The sequence below is a fragment of the Candoia aspera genome, chromosome 12 (genome assembly GCF_035149785.1).
Source record: "Candoia aspera isolate rCanAsp1 chromosome 12, rCanAsp1.hap2, whole genome shotgun sequence".
Taxonomy (NCBI): domain Eukaryota; kingdom Metazoa; phylum Chordata; class Lepidosauria; order Squamata; family Boidae; genus Candoia; species Candoia aspera.
In genome coordinates this window covers 668,054-691,526 of record NC_086164.1, presented here as the reverse complement: position 1 = coordinate 691,526, position 23,473 = coordinate 668,054, and the positions used below count along the sequence as shown (strand labels likewise).

General features: G+C 52.2%; 1 protein-coding gene across 3 annotated transcripts; it reads left to right on the top strand.

Moving 5' to 3' along the window:
• The first annotated feature begins 100 nt into the window (after nt 1–100).
• Nucleotides 101–23,403, top strand: TAF1 (TATA-box binding protein associated factor 1). Of its 3 annotated transcripts, none has more exons than XM_063313475.1 (40): nt 101–249; nt 620–737; nt 1,340–1,456; nt 2,230–2,349; nt 2,823–3,064; nt 3,652–3,870; nt 4,033–4,230; nt 4,337–4,532; nt 4,609–4,725; nt 5,251–5,415; nt 5,917–6,044; nt 6,136–6,243; nt 6,688–6,861; nt 7,002–7,175; nt 7,256–7,360; nt 7,895–8,095; nt 8,453–8,594; nt 9,219–9,349; nt 10,075–10,155; nt 10,326–10,475; nt 10,703–10,822; nt 10,902–11,077; nt 11,654–11,895; nt 12,393–12,606; nt 13,223–13,388; nt 13,834–14,045; nt 14,242–14,350; nt 14,831–14,929; nt 15,377–15,554; nt 16,392–16,459; nt 17,518–17,640; nt 18,038–18,130; nt 18,501–18,585; nt 18,909–18,976; nt 19,062–19,178; nt 20,012–20,137; nt 21,263–21,361; nt 21,585–21,735; nt 22,622–22,796; nt 22,888–23,403. In XM_063313475.1, the coding sequence occupies exons 1-40, from the start codon at nt 115–117 to the stop codon at nt 23,132–23,134; spliced, it is 5,889 nt and encodes a 1,962-aa protein (XP_063169545.1). In that variant the 5' UTR covers nt 101–114; the 3' UTR covers nt 23,135–23,403. The 3 variants fall into 3 exon arrangements, with proteins under 3 accessions (XP_063169545.1, XP_063169546.1, XP_063169547.1); XM_063313476.1 differs by having other exon boundaries at nt 10,700–10,822; nt 21,594–21,735; XM_063313477.1 differs by lacking the exon at nt 21,263–21,361 and having other exon boundaries at nt 10,700–10,822; nt 21,594–21,735.
• Nucleotides 23,404–23,473: the final 70 nt, after the last annotated feature.

Sequence of the window (23,473 nt, the reverse complement as noted above, 5' to 3'; positions counted from 1 at the left end):
GCGAGCAGGATTCGGCGGAGGCGGCGCCCGCGGCTCGGGCCGCTCTCGGTGCCCTCTGCTGCGGCGGAAGCCAGGCGCCCTGCTTCCGGTTCCGGGGCGCGCCGGGCAGGCGCGATGTCGGACTCGGAGAGCGAGGAGGAGGGCGGCGGCGGCGGCGGGCGGCGGGCGGCACCCTTCTCCCTGGCCGGCTTCCTCTTCGGGAATATCAATGAGCAGGGCCAGCTCGAGGGCGAGGGGCTGCTCGACCAGGTGGGCGCCGAGGGAGGGAGGGAGGGAGGGAGGGAGGGTGCCCGGGGGGCTGCGAGGGGCCCGACCCAGCAGGACTCCTCCGGCGGCTGTCCCGCCCAGCGACAGCCCACACTTTCCGCCCGCCGGGCTCCGAGATCGGCCTCGCCGGCGAGCAGGAGCCCGCCCCGAGCGTCCCCGCGCCTTCCGCAGGGAGCGATGGCCGGCTTTCAGGCGCTGAGAAGGAGGGCGGGTCCCGTGGTCAGCGGGACCTCCGGCCGCGTCGGTGGCGTGGCTCTCCGCAAAGGGCCGTGCGGGGCCGGGGGCGCTTCCGGGGCCGCCGTTCCCCGCCTGCCGGCCGAAGCTTGTTTTCTTCTCTCTCCGCTTTCTCCAGGAGTCTAAAAAGCATTTAGCCGGACTCGGGGCGCTGGGCCTGGGGAGTCTCATTACCGAAATCACCGCTAGCGAAGACGACGCTTCCGAGGCAGATGGAGCCCAACTGGATGAGGAGGGTGAGGGGCTCCAGCTGCTGCTTCGGTCCTTTGGAGATCAAGGCCGGTTCCTTGGTGGGGTTCATGGACACAGTAGTGTGGCTAAAACGGGGTCAGCAATTTGCAGAATCCATTCCTCGTGTTTGTATGTTACAGGCCGTTAGACTAAACCACATCCTGGTCTACTGGATCTAGTGCTTTATTAGCCCGGTTTAAGGTTTAGCGTGATGGGTGACCTCCGCCTTTCAGTGAAGTGCTGCTTTGAGTGTTGAATTGGCTCTCTGGTGATATCAGCTTTCCCCTCCTCCGATGCTGCACTAAGAGAAACAAGAGGCTTCTCAGCAAGTGGTAGAACGAGCGTGTGGGATGAACTGAGAGGCTACTTCTTGTTCAGGCTACTTATTTGTTTATAAAACTATTGAGGGGCAAAGTGTCCTTTGAGCAAACTGATTCAAATTCTTGATCTTGCTGGTGTGTCCTTAACAGTACTTTCACAAAGAACGCAACAGGAGAAAGACGAGTCTCTTAGTTTTTGTGTGCAGGGATGTTTTCTTTCGTCAAAGAAAGGGGAGACTAAATGGCCCCATCCAACTCTGTGATTTCAAGATTTTGTTTCCTTGCAGGCTGGGTTAAGAGCACTGAGGATGCTGTTGATTATTCTGATATTACTGAGGTGGCTGAAGATGAGAGCCGCAGATACCGGCAGGCCATGGGCAATCTTCATCCCGTTCAGAGAGCAGGTGATTGGTGGCAACAATTTCTTCTGTTAACCTTGAGGCAAACAATAGCAGAACTTTTAGGATTGGGAGGTTCATGCTTCCTTGGTGCTAGCCCTTGGTCTCTCTTGCTCTTTGCCTTTCTCATTTTGTATTTTTAACAGTTATTTTTCTCAATATTCTTAGTTCTGCAAATCATTCATTTCAGGGAGCAATTCTTACCAAGTAAGTTGCTTCTGGCACAACTGTTGACAACACAATGCTATAGTAAGAAGAGAGAAGTCCTCCTGCCCCAAAGAGGGAGGCTTCAAGCCTGCTGCACTGCATGGGTGAAAGAAAGATGCCCAAGAATTACATACAAGAATTGAATTCACTGTCAATAATGTTTGCATTTTGCTGGAATTATTTAATGGGTTTTCTAGTTCTTGCAGTAAACTTACCTACCAGAGATTTGTATCCTTGAGTGGTACTTGAGTTCTTTGAGTTCAGTTTTAGGCAAAGCCTGATGTGAAGCTTTTGTATCACATTTTACTCTCCCTGCCTGCTGTTGAGGGGTGTCAAATGATAGACACTCATTCACAGTTTGAATGTGGAAGGGTTGGTTTTTTGTGTGCTGTTCTTTTTTAATGTTGTTGTTATAAATTGTTCCCTGCCCTAGGGATATTAAACAGATGAGAAACCTAATCGTTATCTAATGAAATAAAACAGACCCCTTCTTGGGAGGTGCTTTGTCTGAAAGAGAGGCAGTGGGGGAGGTGAGGAAGGGGCGATCCAGTGACTTCCTTCTTTCTTCTCAGATGACAACGATGATGACTATGATGCTGACTCAGAGGACATTGATTCCAAGCTGATGCCTCCCCCACCCCCCCCTCCAGTGCCAGTGAAAAAGGAAGATGAGAAGGATGCAGCAGTCTCTGGTGCGTATGTACTTTTGGGCAGCCAGGGGAGTGGCCAAGCTGGGAGTCTGGGTGCGTTTCAGAAGGAGCACTGCCTGGTTTCTGAAGGTCAGGTACTTACTTGGTGATGTGAGCCTGGCAAGATGGATGGGGAAGGATCTTGCAACTTAAGAGTACTGACAAAGTGTTACTCGGCCAGTCCCATGCTCATCTCAGCCAGGGCTGAAGATTTTAAAATCCTTTTTTCTTACAGGGATTCACAATAGAGAAACAAAAGCTGTAAGAAAAAAGGATTTTAAAATCTTCAGCCCTGGCTGAGATGAGCATGGGATTGGTCCGTTTTTTTTCCATGGATCCCCACAACGTTGGATTCCATTTGCTGCATCTGTGCTTTAGGTTCCCGGTTCACGCGTGGCTGTGGCTTTGTTTCAGTCATCCTGATTTCTTTAGCGAGCAGGGCCTCTCTTTTTGCTGAGAGGGGTGTTCTCTTCTAGGACCAGAAGATGGCGATGGCATCATCTTGCCCTCCATCATTGCTCCTTCCTCTGATGCTCTGGAGAAGATGGACTTCAGCAGCTCTTCTGATTCAGAATCGGAGACGGGTTCCCAGGACTCAAGGAAGGCCGACTCTAAGGAAGGCAAGCTCACCCTGCCGCTTGCTGGGATCATGCAGCGAGACGCCACCAAGCAGCTGCCCAGCGTGACGGCACTCTTCCCGGAGTTCCGGCCTGGCAAGGTAATGCCAGAGGAGGAGACTCAGGGTGGGGAGCTGGGTGAGGGGCAAGTCCTTCTCCGGGTCTTTGCTTCCTGGGGCCCTGAGAGAGCTCTGACCTGCCTGGTTGCTGCGACAGACTCTGCGCTTTTGGCCCCAGGACCCAGTCCCCGAGGTGGTCCAACTAGGGGAGTGAGAGGACCAGTTTGCTCCTCTTCCTTAAGGATTCCCTTGTGGTTCCAAGAGATTCTGAAAGGCATCTGTGGTGATCTAGAAGAGGCCAAAGAGGCCTTCATTCTGCTCCAGTGTGGCTCTTGACATGAAGCTGGCTTCGTGCAGTGAGATGCACCTGCCACGATCTCAGCAAAAGCCCCCTGGCAATGAAGTGGTCAGGGCACCCAGAAGGTCTCTGGGGGAGCAGCTGGTCAGGGCTCTCTGTGGCTGACACCTGCATGGTGCTTTTTCCTCCCTGAGGTTCTGCTGCCAGCCGTCTCCAGTTTGTTTCCTTCAGTTAGCTGGAAGTGGGGTGCGCGGGTGAAGCTTCCCTCCCAAAAGGCTGGGAGCCAGTTTCTTGCCAGCTCCACCTTTCTCTCTCTCTCTCTGCCTCTCAGGTGCTGCGCTTTCTGCGCCTCTTTGGCCCTGGGAAGAATGTCCCATCTGTCTGGCGAAGTGCTCGGCGAAAGCGCAGGAAGAAGCACCGGGAGTTAATTCCAGAAGCACAAATCCCGGAGGGGGAAGCCCTGGCGGAGGCAGGCTCGGAAGGCAGATCCCCCTGGGAGTATGAATTTGCCCCACCCCCTCCCCCGGAGCAGTGTCTTTCAGATGACGAGGTGGGTCGTGGGAATGGAGGGAAGGTGCTCGGGGGGGGGCATTCTGGCTGCCTGCGAAACTCCCTCCTATGAGGGAAGCGAGTGCGAGTCCGTGTAGGTGGAGGCCTCTGGGCATGCTGCTGCCTTCCTCCCTTGACTCTCACGCACCCACGTACCCTTCAGATCACCATGATGGCACCTGTGGAGTCCAAGTTCTCCCAGGCTACTGGAGATGCAGACAAAGTGGCCGACACCAGGCCTAAAGTGTCTGAATGGCGCTATGGTCCTGCCCAGCTCTGGTATGACATGTTGGGCATCCCTGAAGATGGCAGTGGTTTTGACTATGGCTTCAAGCTGAAGGATGCCGAGGAGGAGGAGGAGGAGGAGGAGGAGGAGGAGGAGGAGGTGAGTTGTCAAGGAGAGCAGCACCTCTCTGGTGGCAAGAGGGTGTGCCAGTGCCTTCTGGGCCTTTATTTCAACTTTGTAGAGCCCAACAGCAGAGAAGGATGACCTGCTGGCCGACGAACACTTCCTGATGGTAACGCAGCTGCAGTGGGAGGATGATGTGATCTGGAATGGGGAGGACATCAAGCACAAAGGGACCAAAACCCAGCGAGCCAGCCTGGCAGGCTGGCTGCCTTCCAGCATGACCAGAAACGCCACTGCCTACAATGCCCAGCAAGGTATGCCGGTCCTTTTCCTGCCTGCATTTGGCTCAGCAGCGTCCAAGTCTGCTCACCCTTCCCTTGCTTCCGTTAGCAGGGCTGAACCGAAGCGGCTCCCTGCTCAACTTGCCAGTTCCCCTGGTGCAAAAGCCCAGCGTGGCAGTCTTGGGCCTTGCTAAGGGCAAAGAGAAGCAGCTGCCCGAACAGCAAGGTAAGGAGGAAAGGCCTTGTGGCCAGAGCTTTGTAGAAATCCGGGGAAGGGACCTGGCAGGCTAAGAGCGGAAGTGCTGCTGGCCTCCTCCTCTGAGCAGGGCCTCTTCCCGAACACCCCTGCATGGACTGAGGAGCTTTTGTTAATTGGGTTGTTAAGGGCTCCGGCACAGTGACAGTTGTTTAGCTGGACAGTGTGAGTCAGACTATTCAGGACTTCGACTTACCTAGTTGGCCGAAATACAAATTTGGGCAGCTGGTCAGTCAAGAGGGACCTTATCCTCCCGTTGCACCTCTTTTTTCCCATCATTCTGTTTTGCCCCATCAATTTTGTTTATTTGTTTGAAATGTGGGCAGGTAAGGCAGCAATGCCTGCTTTCCCCTTAACTCCCAGTCGCACAGTGTTGCCTGGGCCTCGAGCACGGCAGTCTCCCTTTTGCAGCAGACCTAGGGCTTATCTGGGGAGGGAGGAGTTTGCGGTATCCAGTTGCCTTGAGTTCACTTCTGCGCTTTGTTGTCCCAGCAGCCCTGGATGAAGACAAGCCCTGGTTCTCCATCTTCCCCATTGACAACGAAGAGCTGGTCTATGGCCGCTGGGAGGACAACATCATCTGGGATGACAAGGCGATGGACAGGGTCTTGATGCCCCCAGTCCTGACCCTTGATCCCAATGATGAAAACATCATCCTAGGTATCTCTTAGAAAACCGCATTTTTGCCTTCAGGCGGGGTGGTGGTGCTTTCTGGAGCCTTCTGATTTCCTAAAGTGGGGAATGAGGAAACTCAGGTGGGAGGCAGCCTCTCATGAAGACCGTTCGATCACCCAGAAAATGGTTTTAGCTGACCTGATTCTCTCGCAGAATTCTGGGAACTGGGGTTAGTGGAAGAGTCAGTGAGGCTCTTTAACAGAATTCTCAGAGAGATTGCCGAGGTTCCTTTGTGGGGCTGTGGCAGTTAAACTGTCTTCAGATGGGTAGCATGTTTTTTCCTGTAGGCTGATGCGCACCTCAGGAACTCTGGTGATCTGGCAGGTAGCTGGCTCCTGCTTCAGGGTCTCTTAGGTCTCCTACTGTGCTAAGTTAGGTTGGTGTTTGCCTCTCCTTTAGTACCTTGACCTATTTTGCGCGGGTCCATCAACTGGAGATAATTGGGAAGAGTGTTTCAGGTGCAGCTTTCTCATGTGCTCTGTCTAGAAATTCCTGATGAAAAGGAAGAGATGACTCTCAATTCTCCTTCCAAGGAGAGCAAGAAAGAGTCTTCTTTGAAGAAAAGCCGGATCCTCTTGGGCAAAACAGGAGTCATTAAGGAAGAGCCCCAGCAGGTTTGAGAGCGGCTCTGTTTCTTCTGAATTAGAGAAGTGACAGAGGAGGGGAGGGAACTCTGACTTTTCCGTCCCTGTATTTCCACTCCAGAACATGTCTCAGCCGGAGGTGAAAGATCCCTGGAATCTCTCCAATGACGAGTTTTACTACCCCAAGCAGCAGGGCCTTCGTGGAACCTTTGGAGGCAACATCATCCAGGTCGGGAATAATGGTGACTGCTTGTGCTTGGCTTGGCTTATGCTCCACGCTGAACTGTGCTGTGCTTTGTGTGGTTTTGACTTGATCCTCGCCTAAGTCCAGGTGTTGGGGTTACAGTCAGCAGCTTGCAGCTTAACATACGTGGCAGACCTGCCAGCTTTGATTTACATGATGAAACAATGGCGTTGCGTGATATGCAAACCCCAGTTATTTACCTGCTTGTGCCAGAGTGCCTTCTTGGGCCTCGTGCAAGCACAGCTTTCTGTCCCGGGTTCCCTGTGCAGGTACTAGTGACCCGGCTTCCCTGACATGCCTGTGAGACTGGTTGGCAGAACTTGATTCAATCAGAGCGGCTTACTCCCTCCTTGGGGGGTTAAAATAGGGCTGAGGGGTATAGATGTTCTTCAGCACACGCGGAACGTGCGTCTCTCTGGTCTGGCGCAGCATTCGATTCCTGCGGTGGAGCTTCGTCAGCCCTTCTTCCCCACCCACATGGGCCCCATGAAGCTGCGGCAGTTCCACCGGCCTCCCTTGAAGAAGTACTCCTTTGGCACCTTGTCGCAGCCTGGGCCTCACTCGGTGCAGCCGCTGCTGAAGCACATCAAGAAGAAGGCCAAGGTAATGGCCCTGTTTCAGCGGCTCTGCCCTTGATGGTTCCCACCTCTGGGCTTTGGCTGGGAGAGGGAGATTCTCCCTGCTCCTGCTGAGACCCATGTGGGTGTGTTTGTGCTCCTTGATCCTCCTTGTGCCATACCCAGATGAGAGAGCAGGAGCGCCAGGCCTCTGGTGGGGGGGAGATGTTCTTCATGCGCACCCCACAAGACCTCACGGGCAAAGATGGAGACCTTATCCTGGCTGAGTACAGCGAGGAGAATGCCCCCTTGATGATGCAGGTTGGGATGGCCACCAAGATCAAGAACTACTACAAGCGGGTGAGTTTGAGGCATGAGCTGCTGGACCCAACTTCCTCTGAGAAACTCCTCTCTCAGTCACCCTATCTTGTTCCTGGCAGAAACCGGGCAAGGACCCTGGCGCCCCGGATTGCAAGTATGGAGAGACAGTGTACTGTCACACCTCCCCCTTCCTGGGCTCCCTTCACCCTGGCCAGCTACTCCAGGTGAGATCCAGAGGGAGGTGTTGTGTTGCTGGTGAATGGGCTTGCATTTTAAAATGCCACCCACTTCCCTGGGGGCCCTTTCAGCAGCATGAGGACATACATTCCTCTTGGACAGAATGTTGTGCTGTGGGAAGAGAGCAAAGGAGTTTCTAGCCCTTTGAAAGACAAATAGATTTATTGCAGCCAAGCATTGTGTAGACTAATCCCACTTGCTCAGTTCTAGAGTGGTGTGTGCACATGCGCGCGTGTGTGAAAGAGCTTAGCAGGTAGCTGTGAAACGCTACAAATACCATCAGTGACATCAGTGGGTAAAGCCTAAATGTGCTTGAGATAATCAGTGATTGAAACAGCAATAATTGGCGACAAATTGACAATATGAGGACCAGCCAAATGCAACTAAAGAGTGAGTAAGTTTCTGAGTTCCTCCTTGACAGGAAATTAAAGGAGGCAAAGTCCAGTAGTTCTAGAGGCTGCCAGGTTGCAGAGGGCTGCTGCTGATGCAGGTGACTGAAACAGCACCTTTTTGTTTGTCAGGCATTTGAAAATAATCTCTTCCGGGCTCCGATCTACCTCCACAAGATGCCCGAAACAGACTTCCTAATTATTCGGACGCGGCAGGGCTACTATATCCGGGAGCTGGTGGATATCTTTGTAGTTGGCCAGGAGTGTCCTCTCTTTGAAGTCCCTGGCCCCAACTCCAAACGGGCCAATACTCACATCCGAGACTTCCTGCAGGTTTGTCGCTGGGGGGAGCCTGGCTGCTGACATCCTCAGCAGGTTTATGGGAAGTGGAAAAAATAATCTGGCGAGGGAGGGTGGGGCATGCTGCTAGTGACTCAAGGCACGTGCTAGAGAACAGGTTGGCAAACAGACTGATCCCTGGGTCTGGACACTTCTCTAGCTTGCAAGTTGGCTTACTGGTTTGGGACCACCTAACTAAAGTCTGCCTTGACTCGTGTTAGCAATGGGGTGCTGTGGTGGGGAAGGAGGAAGAATATGGGAGCAGGTGTGGGAGGGAAGGCCCCTTCCGAGGCACATCCTGCGTTTGGAGTCTTTCCGAGCATCTGACTTCTTTGTTGACATCCTTGCAAGGTCTTCATCTACCGCCTGTTCTGGAAGAGCAGAGACCGACCCCGGAGAATTCGCATGGAGGATATTAAGAAGGCATTTCCTTCCCACTCCGAGAGCAGCATCCGGAAGCGGCTGAAGCTCTGTGCAGATTTCAAGCGCACGGGTAGGCAAGGATGTTGTGCAGCCCCCCTGCTGAAGGGCACTCTGGTGACTGCTGTGGTCCCGGGCGAGGGCTGTGCCTCATCTGCACTTTGCAGGCAGAAGGCCGCAGTTCGGTCCTTGCTGCCTCCTGTTCAAAAGGCTGCAAGGACCATCCCATGCCAGAGGGCAAAGAATGGGCAGGAGCTGCAAGTAGCCAGATCTGGGATCAGGCCGTTCTTGACCTTTTGTGCTTTTTCTGTTCCTTCGCTTCTCCCTTTGAAATGGCCGTGAACAGAGTATCTTCTCCGCCTGCTACTTTTTTTTACGCTACAGTCACACTCTATATGCATTTTAAGCATACGTTGTGTGTGTCATGCTGCTTCTCTGTATCAGCACTTTGGAAAAGGTACTCTGATGTTGTAAGAGAGGAAGGTGAAGTCACTGAGCATACAAGACATTGCGTGAATAAAATTTGGGGGGGTAATAGAGCTGCATAAAACGTTGGAGGGTTCATCCCCCAAGATCTGATCTCCCGCTTCAGCCTCAGAGACGGGTGCTGGTTCCTGCCTTCCCCTCCTCCTGGGACCGTGAAGGGAGGAAAGGGACTGTTTCCTGGCCAGGCTCACTGGGGCTGTCGCTTCTTCAGGGCTGGACTCCAACTGGTGGGTCCTGAAGCCTGACTTCCGGCTCCCAACCGAAGAGGAAATCCGAGCGATGGTGTCTCCGGAGCAGTGCTGCGCCTATTACAGCATGATTTCTGCCGAGCAGCGCTTGAAGGTGAGGCTGGTTCAGTGATTTGGGCGGTGGTACTGTCTTGTGAAGATCACCACAGCCACCCGTCAGAGGGGCGTCCCACATCATTTGAAGCTTTCGTGCGATTTGCTTGTTTGGCTTACTTTGATGTCTGTACTTGCCCATTCACGGTTTAATGTTATGTGCGGGCCAAGTGACTATGCTTCTTTTCAACAAATTATGATTTCAAAATATCATCTTAGTGCAATGTGTGAACCCAAGCTTGAGCTTCAATATCTATCTAACCAAATTGACCAGAGTTCATACTGTGGTCAGCAAGTTGGAGAAGAGAGGGGGCCTCGTTCTGCTTCTCTGGTAACTTGTGGCACATCTGGCCCTAAGCCTTGCCTTCCACTGTCATAGGATAGCCCTTTGGCTACAGTGAGAAGCACCACAGATCCCCTTGGCGCTTCTAGGAGAGCCGAAAAAGGGGTTGAGAGCAGGTTGGTTAGCCTGCCTGCCTGCTGTTGGCTGCTTTACGATGATGGCACCCTGCAGGGGAAGGGGCAGGTGGGAGGCTTTGGTGAGGGCAAGAGGCATGCTCCTGAAGTACGGCTCAGAAAGTGCAGCATTTTCCTTCTGTGTGGAGAAAGGATGTGGGAGGAGATGGGCGGTGACAAATTTGACAAATAATAAATAAATCCCAGGCTCCTCTTGTGCCCCTTGATGGGTGTCAGGGACTTAGGAAGTGTCTGTGTCTCTTTCTCCAGGACGCAGGTTATGGGGAGAAATCCTTTTTTGCTCCTGAAGAAGAAAACGAGGAGGATTTCCAGATGAAGATAGATGATGAGGTATGACAAACAACAGCTGGGCCCCAAACAGTGGCCCATGTTCCTGGCCAGACTTTTAGAGGACTGTTCCTGTCTCTGTGATGTGATGTGATCTCTCTCTCTCCTTCTCTCTCTCTCCCTCTCTCTCTCTCTCTCTCTCTCTCTCTTTGTCTCATACTGACACGTCTTAGGTGCGGACAGCTCCCTGGAACACCACACGGGCGTTTATTGCAGCAATGAAAGGGAAATGCCTCCTAGAAGTTACTGGAGTAGCGGACCCAACAGGGTGTGGTGAGGGCTTCTCCTACGTGAAGATCCCCAACAAGCCAACGCAGCAGAAGGTAGGTGGAGGGCCAAGGTGGCCAAGGGCTGTCCTACCACCAAGAGTTTCTGGGCAATCACCCAGGGCCAGCTGCTGCTGCTGTTTTCTCCATTGGCATGCAGAGGAGGCCTGGCATTCCTCTGGGCACAGATCATATTTGCTGGATTCTGGAGTGGTGCCAAGTCTGGAGCAACTGAAATAAAGGGGCGAGACGGAGATGGAAGAATCTTGCTCTTTTTTAAGCAGGATGACAAGGAGCCACAGCCGGTGAAGAAGACGGTCACTGGGACGGATGCTGATCTCCGGCGCTTGTCCCTCAAAAATGCCAAGCAGCTTCTGCGCAAGTTTGGAGTTCCTGAAGAGGAGGTGGGTGTAGGCAGGAGACCTGCTGTCTTGGGCTGAACCTCCCCAAGGCTCTCTGCAACCAGTGACTCTCCTTCTTCAGATCAAAAAGCTCTCCCGCTGGGAGGTGATTGACGTTGTGCGGACAATGTCCACGGAGCAGGCTCGCTCGGGTGAAGGGCCTATGAGTAAGTTTGCCCGTGGGTCTCGCTTCTCTGTAGCAGAGCACCAGGAGCGGTACAAAGAGGAATGCCAGCGCATCTTTGACTTGCAAAACAAGTGAGTTAACTTTGGTGTGGGACTTGCTGAGACCCAGCCTCCTTTCTTCACATGGCATCTTTCCTGGCACGGTTTTTGGCAAAGCCATTTTTGACCTGCAGGTAGTTCTGAGGCTTGCCTGTTTCTTTTCCCACCAACTAACAGTGGCTCTTGAGTCCTTTGTCAGCATGTCTCTGAGATACTTTTAGGGAAAGTCCTTTCACTCATCTCCACAATTACAGAATTCCTTTCCCTTGGAAATTCTCTGAAGTGCAAATTGAGAACATTTACTGGAAAGATGCAAAGAGGCTTTAGGCAGTTTGGAGCAACTGTTTCAGAGGGTGGGGACTGTGGGATCTTTGTGTAACGGAAGCAACTTTGCATTCTGCAGGTGAGGTGCTTTTAGCTAGGATTTTCAGAATACAATATTTGACTTTACCTGAGCTCAGACGTAGGTAGGGATTGAGACACACGAAGCACTGGGTGGGAATGAATTAGGGGTGGGGGTGAGGGTGGGACTCTGCTTCTGTACCTCCTGTGCTTTTGCACTTGCGCGCTGCATCAGAGGCTGGCCTAGGCATGGGTTCTCCTCCGCAGGGTCCTGGAGTCCACAGAGATCTTGTCAACAGACACAGACAGCAGCTCGGCTGAGGACAGTGACTTTGAGGAGATGGGCAAGAACATTGAGAACATGCTCCAGAACAAGAAGACCAGCTCCCAGCTGTCCCGGGAGAGGGAGGAGCAGGAGCGGAAGGAGCTGCAGCGAATGCTCATGGGGGAAGACAGCGGCAATGACAGGGAGCGGGGCAAGAAGGACAGGAGGGACAAGAAGGGGCCGGGTGAGGACCTGGCAGGGGCTGAGGGGGGCTCTCCCGAAGCAGGAAAAGGGGCATCAAGGGCAACTCGGGGGAGCCTCTAGTGCTGAAGGGTGGGGAAGTGGTCTCCTGGCTCAGGGCTCCACCAGGAAGCCCCCAGAATCGGCACAGGGCACTTGGAAGACCATGAACAGGGGGACTTTACAAATGACTGTAGGTGTGGCTGTAGGTGGGGGAACGTAGCCGGGAGCAGGATGGGCACAGTGATCAGAGTGACAGCAGGAGGGGCGCCGTGGGAGGGCGTCGTCTCAAGGCAGCAGTCTGGATAAGCGGTGGTCCCCCGCTCTCCCACCTGAGCTCTCTAAGCATTGCCCTTGGGACCACCTCCCCAACCTGGGGCCCTGCAGCTGGGTTAAATGGCATTCTGGCAACACAGAAGGACCCCTTCCTTGCCTGAAAAGTTCAGCCCCCTTCAGCTGGCAGGGTGGCAGAGTCACCATTTTATTCCTCCTTTCCTGCAGCTTCCGCTCCTGGCAACTTGGGTAGCTCTCATAAGGATGATGACACAGCCTCTGTGACCAGCCTCAATTCTTCTGCCACCGGTCGCCGCCTGAAAATCTATCGCACTTTCCGTGACGAGGACGGGAAGGAGTACGTGAGATGCGAAACTGTCCGCAAGCCCTCGGTCATCGATGCCTACAGCAGAATCCGGACCACCAAGGACGAAGAGTTTATGTAAGGGACTTGGGGGAGGATCACTGTCTTTCAGGGGTGATTTAAAGTCTTTCTACGCTACATTTTTTTGAAAAATAAGCACTTAAGATAGAGTATACTGACTGAAGTTGAAAGCCAGAGTCCTTCGGGGCAGAGATGTCAGGCATGTCAACAGCCAATGGTCACTCAGCTCTCAGGCCAAAAAGTGCTAGGTGAAAAGGCTGTTGGAAAAAAGAGATGCTGGAACTGAACTGCAGTGGGTGTCAGAAGGGTGCCCAGCCATTTCCGGGGGCTGTCCCACAGCAGAAAAGGTCCTTGAGCAGCTGTGCCATGTCTTGGGTCTGAGAGGGCTGCTGGGGCTGAGCCTGAGGCCTCATCGAGCTCTACCCAAGGTCTTGGTGACCCCACCGAAAATAAACTGGACCCAGGCTGCTGGGAGGCCTTCCGTTTTGCGCATGTCACGGGGTGGCAGAAGGCCTGAGTGCGTGGCGGAGGGTGCTCGGGCTGTTGAGGTTCCACTGTGCCCAGGGCAGGAGAGTGGACCATTTCCTTTGGAAGCATGCCAGGAGGCAGCCGGGGAAGGCTTTGCCAGGCCAGGCTGAGAACTGGCCTTCACCCAAGCTGCTTTGCCCTCCAGTCGGAAGTTTGCGCTCTTTGACGAGCAGCACCGGGAGGAGATGCGGAAGGAAAGGCGCCGGATCCAAGAGCAGCTGAGGCGGCTCAAGCGGAACCAGGAGAAGGAGAAGCTGAAGGGCCCCCCTGAGAAGAAGCCCAGGAAGACGAAGGAGCGCCCGGACCTGAAGGTGCGCTGTGCCCTTGGGGAGCAAGCCCGCTCCTGCCGCTTTGCCTCTGTGCTGGTCCTGCCGCTGCCGCGGCGTCACTTCAGCATCCCAACTCTCGGTTGTTGGGTTGCGGGGGACGACCCCACTTGGCCCTCAGCTTGGCCTGGGCAGTTGCTGTTGTCTCTTGCAGCATGGGAGTTGCGTTTTCCTTTCCCTTCTATCACTTCCAACGGCCTTGTGTCTCATGATTGGTGCACAGCAATGTGATGCACGCAGCTGGTCTGGTTCAGAGAGGCTTTCCCCCTCAGAATGTACCAACTGCCTTTATGCTAGAAACAGCAGTGGGGTGCTTGGGATCAAGGCTTGCACCTTACTTGGTCCCACGTTGTCTCTCCCCCACCCAGTTGACCTGGGAACTGTTCTTGTGTTCTGTGATACGTTACGGCCTTCTGTTCCTTTCTTGCAGTTAAAATGTGGGGCTTGTGGGGCTATTGGGCACATGAGGACCAATAAGTTCTGCCCGCTGTACTACCAAACCAATGCTCCCCCATCCAACCCTGTGGCCATGACGGAGGAGCAGGAGGAGGAGCTGGAGAAGACCGTCATTCCCAATGACAACGAAGAGCTGATCAAAGTGGAGGGGACCAAGATTGTCTTGGGGAAACAGCTGATTGAGAGGTGAGGAGGGGCAGGGAAGGTGCCCGGTGTCACGGCAGAAAGGAGAATTTGCAGGGGCCCGAGAAGGGCTGTGTGTGGGCTCAGGCTGGCCAGGGCTGCAGGGTCCGAGGCTGAAATGGTGCAGCACTCTGTCTGGCCAAGCCCTGATCAGAGGGCGAGAACTGCGGCTGATCACACTCTCTGCATCTGCTTGCAGTGCGGATGAGGTTCGCAGGAAGTCCTTAGTCCTGAAGTTCCCCAAACAGCAGCTTCCGCCAAAAAAGAAACGGCGCGTTGGAACCACGGTGCATTGTGACTACTTAAACGTAAGCCCTTCTAAGTGTCGTTCGTTCTCTTTCTACCCACCTTGGAGACACTTGCTAAGATTTTAACCCAGACCCCGTGACATCTTTCAGCGTCTTTGTGTAATATATTTTAAAGCTGATGTGGATGACTCTCTTCATTTTGCTCTCCCAGCCTTCAGTTGCTCTGTTTCTGCCCCTGTGAGCTTATAGTACAGGATACCCTATTGAACTACTTAAATATTTAGATTTGGTTTGTATGTTTTTTTTCAAAAACGCACATTGTAATTTTGCAGATTGAGGTGCTATAGGGGCCAAGTACTGAATGTAAAATAGTGACTAACGGAATGAATGATTGAGTCGCAAGTAGAATCTGGGTCCTTGTGTGGCAGCAGCCAGAAGGAGCAAAAGTCACAAAGTTGGATCGGAAAATCAGGCCAGCTCTTTCTTGGGCTCTGAGGAGTCTGCGGTCACATTAATGGTCTCGCTTCCGGTCTGTTTCAGCGGCCCCACAAGTCCATCCACCGGCGACGCACAGACCCCATGGTGACGTTGTCCTCCGTCCTGGAAAGCATCATCAACGAAATGCGCGATCTTCCCAATGTAGGTGCTTTGGGTGAGGGGTGCGTGTGACGTTCTGGCCTCAGCAAGTGGTTTTATAAGGCTGAGTCTTCTTAGGGAGGCCTTGACTTAATGCCAGGTGGAGTTGGGAGGGAAGCTTTGCTTGGCTCTCCTCCTGAATAGGTCAGCTTGGATTTTATTCCTTAACAAAGATTAAAATAAATCTAAAGGACACAAAAGTAACGTATCAAGTTCCTTATAAAGTATTTAAGTTCTAATTCAGTGATTATTAAAAGCTTAGTCCGTTCAGAAGGAAAGTACGAATAGACGAGTGTTTGCCGTGGCTATTAATGTAGTAAAGGTGTATCTCCTGGTATCCTGCGAGGGCTGTTGGCTCAGAAGGGTGCAGGTGCTTTTTGGGAAGGCCGGTGTCTACAGCGGGGCCCGGAACAAGGAGGCAGCTCAACTTCTCTTCCTGCTTGTCCCCAGACGTACCCCTTTCACCAGCCCGTTAATGGGAAGGTTGTTAAAGATTACTATAAGATCATAACGAAACCGATGGACCTGCAGACCCTCCGAGAGAATGTCCGCAAGCGCCTCTACCCCTCCCGTGAAGAGTTCCGAGAACACCTGGAGCTGATTGTGAAGAACAGCGCGACCTACAACGGTTCCTGCACCCTCTTCTCCCAACGCTTATGCTCCCTGGTCTGAGGCCATAAAGAGGGCGCTGGCCTGGTGCTTTCCTGGGATTCTGAAAGGGAGGAGTAGGGCCGTGAAAAGGGGATTTGAGAACTAACTTCCCAGCATGCCTGACACCAAAACTTTCCTTCTGAAATTGTTCTTTCTTTGTTCTTAAACCTGCTGAAGCTTCTCTCATCTGTGGTAGGGGTGTGTGCAATTGTTCCCTGACCAGCAGATTCCCTTCCTGGAATTTTCTGCTTCTCCTTTAGTTGACATGGGCGTCTCCCGTTCCTCTTCTCTTAGTGATTTTACTACCTGGGTTGTTGAAATCCTTCCCCTCTTTCTCCTGGGGTGATTTTGGGATAGCCACCTGCAGCCTGGAGCTGGGAGACCCTGAATTAAAGCAGATTACTTGCTTCAGCAAGAAGAGCTGGCATGGTTGTTTGGCTCCTTTTCATGTGACTTTGCTCTTCCAGGAGCATTGTGAGGGTGGGGAGATGGGGGGGGTGTTGGTTGCTTAACCTGTGACCTCACCCTGGGAAAAGGCGTCAGTGCTCTTGGCCCTTAGGTCTCAGAGCCATTACCCCTTCTTGCCAGCAGCGGAATATGAATATCTGTTGGGTGATCGTGCAGTAGGGCCCTCACAAGGGAAGCCTTGCTGTTTTACTCTTGGTTTTATAATTCTTCACTGTTGCTTCTGCTAGTACTAAGAGATTATTACTGTCAATGGCAACACTATAAACATAACCAAAGCAAGAGAGGTGGGGGCACTGGACCAGGGGATGCCCCAACCCTAACCCTTATATCTGCTCTGTATTTGCAGGGCCAAAGCACTCCTTGACACAGATTTCTCAGTCAATGTTGGACCTCTGCGATCAGAAACTGAAAGAGGCAAGTCTCGTGTGAAGGGAGGAAGAAAGAGGATCTAAGTTGAAGCTTTAATAATTGAGGGCACTCGTAGGTCTGAGTTAGAAATCCTGTACACATTTGCTGCCTGTTGCTTCTAGATCAGCGTTTCTCAACCTTGGCAACTTGAAGATGGGTGGATTTCAACTCCCAGAATTCCCCAGCCAGCATTGAGAGTCCAAGTTGCCAAGGTTGAGAAACGCTGATCTTGATTAAAGTGCCAAGCTGGTGATCTCTGGGCAAAGAGCTCAGCGCAATGGGGCAGTCCTTGGAGTACCTGCATGAGACCAGAGGGTGCAGACAGGAGTTGTAGCCTAAAAGCTCACCTAACTTTCCTTCTGGGCAGTGCTTCAAATACCAGCCCAACAATCAGATGTAGCTGCAATTTGGTCTAAATGTACTAAACTGAAAGGGGCGGGTGGTGGTGGTGTCCCTTTCACAGACGTCTAGGAGGCTGAGAACAATAAATTGCTTTAGCACAGACTGTTGCCATGTGTGAGAAAGATGCACGCCTGCTTCCTCAAGGTTGAAAGAAGGGAACAGCTGGAAAAGTCACACTCAGTTTCATTTTTAGTTCCACACGAAAACATTAAACGTGCATTGCATAATTTTTGAAATCATTAAATACTTCTGCAGACAATAGTCCTGGCTTATTAAATGTTCCAACTTGATCTTGCTTGAGATCAGCAAATGTTAATGTCATGCATTTTTTTTTCCAATTTAGAAGTATTTCCAAAATTAAAAAAGGAAAAGTGTATGTCATTAAGAGTGGGTAAAAAATTAGCTTTTGGGGCATGGAAATCAGCCAAATTTCTGGAAAATTTGAGCAGCAATTTGGTTCCCATAATGAATGGGGGAGATTGGAAGCTTCATCTATTTGAAAACCTACAGGTTGAAAGCCAGTGTAGAATGAGAAGATGTGAAGACTCAGATTATAGAAGTGATAAAATAAATCCTAAAAACAGCGTGCAGCTTAATTGGAATTGGTCCAAGGAAATTGCTCTCTGTAATTCTTGCCTTCCTAAACCTTGATGTCATTTCAGAAGGAAGATAAACTGGCTCGTTTGGAGAAGGCTATAAATCCACTTCTGGATGATGATGACCAAGTGGCCTTCTCCTTTATTCTGGACAACATTGTGACACAGAAGATGATGGTTGTTCCTGATGTAGGTGTGCCTGTGGCAGGTGGGGGAGGGAATGAAAATGGGCTGTGGGACGATGTAGGTTAGGAGAGTCCTGGAAAGGGGTCAGAAAGTGGATCCTGGAGAAGTGCCCTGTGAAAATGGCAGAAGCCCAATTCCTTGCTTCCTAGGAGATTGACTCAAAAGCCCTTTCTCCTGAGCTGTACTTGAGCAATGCTAGTTTTCGTGAACCTTAATGGGCAGCTAGAAGAAAACATTTTTGCTCTGGAGCTTTCTCTTATCCCTACCTTTCTGTGAGGTGTGCATGGTAGGAATTGGAAAACAGGAGGAACAGAAGAAACTTACCTTTTGCTTTCCATGGATGTTTCACAAGGGCTGTTCATAGTCTCCTCACCTTTCTCTGTATTCTCTTTGCTTTCAGTCTTGGCCATTCCATCATCCTGTGAATAAGAAATTTGTGCCGGATTATTACAAAGTCATTGTCAGCCCAATGGATCTGGAGACCATCCGCAAGGTATGTATGCCAGGATGAAAGAAGAGCCTTGAGACTGGCTGAAGCCAAGAGCTGCTCTGGATTGGAAGCGCAGAAACAGGCAGGAAGCGGGCATCGCCCTCCTCTGTTCTGGTAGCAGTGGTCCACCCTTACCAGTTTGTGGGCATGATGCAAAGTAAATGTGGCCACCTACATAGCAGAAGGCGCAACCTTTTGCTTTTGTTGTTGCTCTCCTAAACATTCTTAAGGCTATCTTAGATTTATACAACGGTGTTCATGTGTGTTGCCTTAAAATGGTGGGAAATGGAAACTCAGCAGTGCAGTTCGGGAGTCTCTGCAGCCTTGGAATGTGCTGTCTGGGGCCTTCCTAGAGTCCGCTGATTTCTTCTAGAATATCTCCAAACACAAGTACCAGAACCGAGAAGTCTTTCTGGATGATGTGAACCTGATCCTTGCAAACAGCATCAAATACAATGGTAGGTTCCCTTTGGCTCAGAGTGTAAGGCCTGATCCTCGGACCTTGGGTTTAGCGCACCAGACAGTTTGTTTTGCTAAAACAGACCCCCTTCCGTTTTTCCATGCCCCCGGTCACCCTGGGACTTCTCTGCCATGCACCCGTTTGTCTCCTGGGCCCAGCACTGCTCAGTGGGATTGAGCAGAGTTGGAGGAGTTCTTGCTGGCAAGCGTGGCCGATCCCCCTCAGAGGTCCTCTGCTCCCTTGGTCCTGGAGAGTGCCAGGCTGTGGGGACGGGTTGTCCCTTGGCGTTTGGAGGTACCTTGATTGGGCTTTTCAATGCAGGGCCGGACAGCCAGTACACCAAGACAGCTCAGGAGATCGTGAACATCTGCCACCAGACGTTAGCGGAGGTAGGCCCCCCCCAATCCGTCAGAGGCTGTTTTCCATTTGGCAGCCCCACAAACATTGCTCTTTCTTTCACCTTCCCTCCCTCAGTATGACGAGCACCTGACTCAGCTCGAAAGAGACATCTCGACCGCCAAGGAGGCAGCCCTGGAGGAGGCTGATCTCGAGAGCTTGGACCCCATGACTCCTGGGCCCGACACGCCTCAGGTGAGCCTCTTTGTGACCTGGAGCCAGCGTGGGGCTGGGGCTGCAGGTACACTTCGCCTGGTCAGGTCTCTGTGCAGCAGCTCAGCTGGGCTCCCGGCTGCAGGGGTTGCTTAGCTGAGAGAGAGCCTCGACAGACCTTTAATTTAGCTGACCTATACCTGGGGGGTAAGGCGGAGGGGGGTCCCAGAGCAGCTTTCCATTCCAAGGAGACCCGATGCAATTGTCACCCGCTGGGTGTTCTTCAGGGCCTTTCCCTGCTTCCTTGTCCGCCTTGACTTGAAAATCCCGCCAGGATTTTCCCCTGAAAATGTTTCTCAGGCTCTCCCTCGTAGAAGACCCGTTAGATGGTCCGCCAGCCCTCTTGGGGTTCCCCCATCCTTCCCCCGGGTCTCCAGCCAAAAAGGGACCAGAGGTGATGCAGCTGCCACGAGCCTGGCAAGCAACTGCAAGGCCGCACTGGTTTCAGAGACTGTTTTCAGCCAAGTCTTCACAAGCAAAATAGAAAAAGGTCGATGAAACAGTGAAAGATAAAGTCACGGAGAAGAACAAGCACAGAAAGAACTTGCTAGTTTTCCTGGATATTCTTTACTGTGAATGTGGGTCAGTGAGGGAGGAATTAATTTTTATTATTTTTGCAGTGCATGTGTGTGTGAGAGAAAGAAATGAGCGCTTTTTTTCTGAATATGGATTTCAGATTCAGCCTCTCACAATTAGTGTATGTGATTCAGGATAGCAGAGGTGAAACATGTGGGGCCTGTTTTCAGAATTGCAGTGAGTCCCTACCCCATCTAAACTCCTGAGACTCTGATTCCATCTTCTCAAATGCCCTTCAGCCACCCGATCTGTACGATACCAACACCTCTCTCAGCATGTCCCGGGATGCGTCTGTTTACCAGGATGAGAGCAATCTGTCTGCCATGGACACGCCCACCACCACCCCTGAGAAGCAGTCCACACAGGTCAGAAACGCACCCAAACAAAATGGGCTGAGGTCTCAGCGGGAGAAGAGCAGGGCACTGGCCGGAGAGAGAAGGAATAGCTTTCCAACAGGAGCTGTAGATCCAGTGCAGACATGTTGAAATAGGGCATGGCTTAGTAAGAGCAGGAGTTTCCTCCTCATTCTTGGCCAAAGGTATGAGAACAGAGCTCTGGGTAAGGAGGTCTCTTGCAAGGGACCTCGTTCGATCAAATGGTGGTTTCTGGGGAATGTGGAGAAAATGGACAGAACAACCCCTTTGCTTTGAAGAGCCCTTTGAAAGGGACTCCTCTGTTTTGACCAGCCAGGGAAAGCCAACACAATGAGGCCCCAGCGCTGCTGACAGACAGGAGAGGCACCCAATTGTTGTTCCTTCCTTCACACCCTGCCTTTTTGCTCAAAGTTTAAGTCAAGAATGTTACTGAACATCCACGTACTTTGCAATGCCAGATCTTTGCTCCTTTTCTGATTCCATTTAAGTGTGAAAATACACGTGCCAGAAATGCTGAGGGTCATTTGAGTTCTTGTAGAAACGAATGGAGGGCTTGCATTGTAGGTAATGGGGAAAGGCATTTCTTGGAAATGATAATATAGCCCAGCTAACCTAGGACAACATGGTGTGTTTTTTAATGTGTTGGGTATAAATATTTGATTTGGAGTAAAGGAGGGGGAGAGAGAGAGAGAGAGAGAGAGAGAGAGAGATGAGAAGGAATGGGAAGGATGTGTTCCTTTGGGTCTTTAACGGGGCATCCACTTTGGACATGGGTTTTCAGAAGAGTCAGCTTCCCCAAAGGATTGATTTTTGCCAGTCCAGGAGGCGGTTCTGTTTCTAGGTGACTGTGAGGCTGGGGAAGAGAAAGCTTGTTCCCAGAGTCCCTGGCACTGTGTGCTTTGGGGCTTGCTGATAGCTAGTCTAAAGGGCAAAGCCCCACAGAAGCACAGGCAGGCATTGCTGTGGGGGAGGCGGCAGAACAAGGGCAGCCAGGAAGTGCCCCCGCCAGCATGGGTGATTCCTCCCCAGTGGCTCGGCTGGCCTGCCTTAAAGAGCCTGTGTCCCGTCGGTGCCTGCTCCTTCCTCAGTGGCGTTATCTCTGTGTTCCTCACTCAGATGCGGCAGGGCCAAGGTAGGCTGGGCGAGGAAGACTCTGACGTAGATATTGAAGGGTTGGATGAGGATGAGGATGGGAACCCTAAGACTCCAGCCCCAGTGAGTATCCGTGACCCCCCCATAGCTCACCCATGGGCTTCTGCTCTCATGGTAGAAGCTGTGGCAGCGCAGGGCCCTCCAAACGACGTTTTCAGCAGCCAAAGCGATCAGTTTTTAGGAAGAGCTGGCATTGCTGGCGTGCCGTGTCAGTGGGAAGTGAGGCGCCCGCTTTCTGCAGTTCAGCTTCTGAGTGCCTCTTCTCCCTCCCACTCTCCCATGACAGGAAGTGGAGGATGGTGATGGAGACTTGGCTGATGAGGAAGAAGGATCGGTGCAGCAGCCTCAGGCCAGTGTGCTCTATGAAGACCTGCTCATGTCAGACGGCGAGGATGACGACGGCAGCGAGGAGGAGGAAGGCGATAACCCCTTTTCATGTAAGTTGGCACTGTCTGATTCTGAAAAGAGCAGGAAGCAGCTGCCCACGATCTGGGGTGCCTTTGGTGGTTGTGATGTACTCCTGGTTCCAAGGAGAAAGACCCAGGAAGGCATCGTCAGTTCTTCTTCCTGTCCAAGTAATGCCAGAGACACTGGTGGGCTGGATCTGATCCCAGCGGTAGAACATGGGTGGGGAGAGGAGAACGCTGGCTGAGTGCAAGGCAGGAAGGGATGTGTATGTAAGCACAGGAAGGGTGGGGGCTTCTTTGGGGAAGGCAGCTTTGACTGTCAGATCAGTTTGGAAGGCTTCACCAGCCTGCAAGTCCAGGGATTTTTACGAAAAGGGTCCGGGGGTCTCCAGATACTGTTGCGAGAAATGAGGGCTGAATGGGAGGCAGGTCAGATAAATGGAGAACTGGAAGGAGAACAGGACAGTTGCCACAGGAGCAATGAGGGGGATGCTTCTGTTTATTTACTGACAGCATTTATATCCCACCCAGTAATCTATGCTCTCTGTGGCATAGATAAAATGTATGAAGATACGATAATATAAACAATGCTTAATATGAAAAAAACACACCTATTTAGTGGGCTGCTTGGAGTGGTTAAAATGATTTACCACCTTTTCTGATGTTTTTGCTTCTGTTGATTCAAGACATGGCGGTGTGCCTGGTAGCCTCTGTGGAAATCCACAATGCTTCTGAAGTTGTTTGTTTTTGGTGGTGGTGGTGGTATTGCTTAGCCAATTTTTGAAGACCGATCAATTACTGAGATGCTACTGAAGAAGCGAATGTCCTGGGAGCCACCTGCCGTGATAGGGAAGGGAAAGCATGGCTGGCAGGCAAGGAACAGCATTAGAGTGAACCCTTCTCTTGTGTCTCCTAGCTATCCAGCTTAGTGAAAGTGGGAGCGATTCTGATGTGGAGTCCAGTGTTCGGCCCAAGCAGCCTCATGTCCTTCAGGAGAACACGCGGATGGGCATGGACAATGAGGAGAGCATGATGTCCTATGAGGGAGCTGGAGGAGAGGCCTCTCATGCCATGGAGGACAGCAATGCTAGGTGAGGACAGTCCTGCAGCCAGTGGTTAAGAAAAGTTCCTAGCGGTGTGACTTCCTCCAATGGATGAGGACACATCATGCTTCTTTTCCAGTTATGGTAGCTATGAGGAGCCAGGACCAAAGTCCAACACCCGAGATGCCAGTTTCAGCAGCATGGGAGGGTACGAGATCTCGGAAGAGGAGGAGGAGGAGGAGGAGGAGGAAGATGAGGAGGAGGAGGAAGAGGAGCAGCGCTGTGGCCCCAGCGTGTTAAGCCAGGTTCATCTGTCAGAGGATGAGGAAGACAGCGAAGACTTCCACTCCATTGCGGGGGACAGTGATCTGGATTCTGACGAGTAAGGCCACTCTCTGAGGACAGCCTGACCTGGACTGGTGCTTGGAAAGGGACTGCCCTGAAATTGCTTTGGGTTCTGATGAACGGGAGATCCTTGACACAGCATCACCAGCGGGGCGGGGCTGGGCCACCATCCGTCCATCCAAGAGGTCTGCTTTGCCCAGCCCCTGGACTCCCGTGCGTTCGCCAGGTGGAGTCCGATTAGCCTGCCTGGCAGGTTGCAGTGCTGGTGGGCTTTGCAGCACAATCCGCTCAGGTGTAACCTGGTCCTAAATTATTTTGGGGGGGTAGAGAAGGGGGGGAGCAATGGGGGGCAGCTGTTGGTCACAAGGGAAAGGCATCTG

Bases quoted from the DNA above. Each gene is read 5' to 3' on its own strand.
- TAF1 (XM_063313475.1), top strand. From the start codon at position 115: ATGTCGGACTCGGAGAGCGAGGAGGAGGGCGGCGGCGGCGGCGGGCGG. The intron at 6,862-7,001 runs GTAATGGCCCTG...TGCCATACCCAG, and splicing joins ACATCAAGAAGAAGGCCAAG to ATGAGAGAGCAGGAGCGCCA. The intron at 8,096-8,452 runs GTTTGTCGCTGG...CATCCTTGCAAG, and splicing joins ACATCCGAGACTTCCTGCAG to GTCTTCATCTACCGCCTGTT.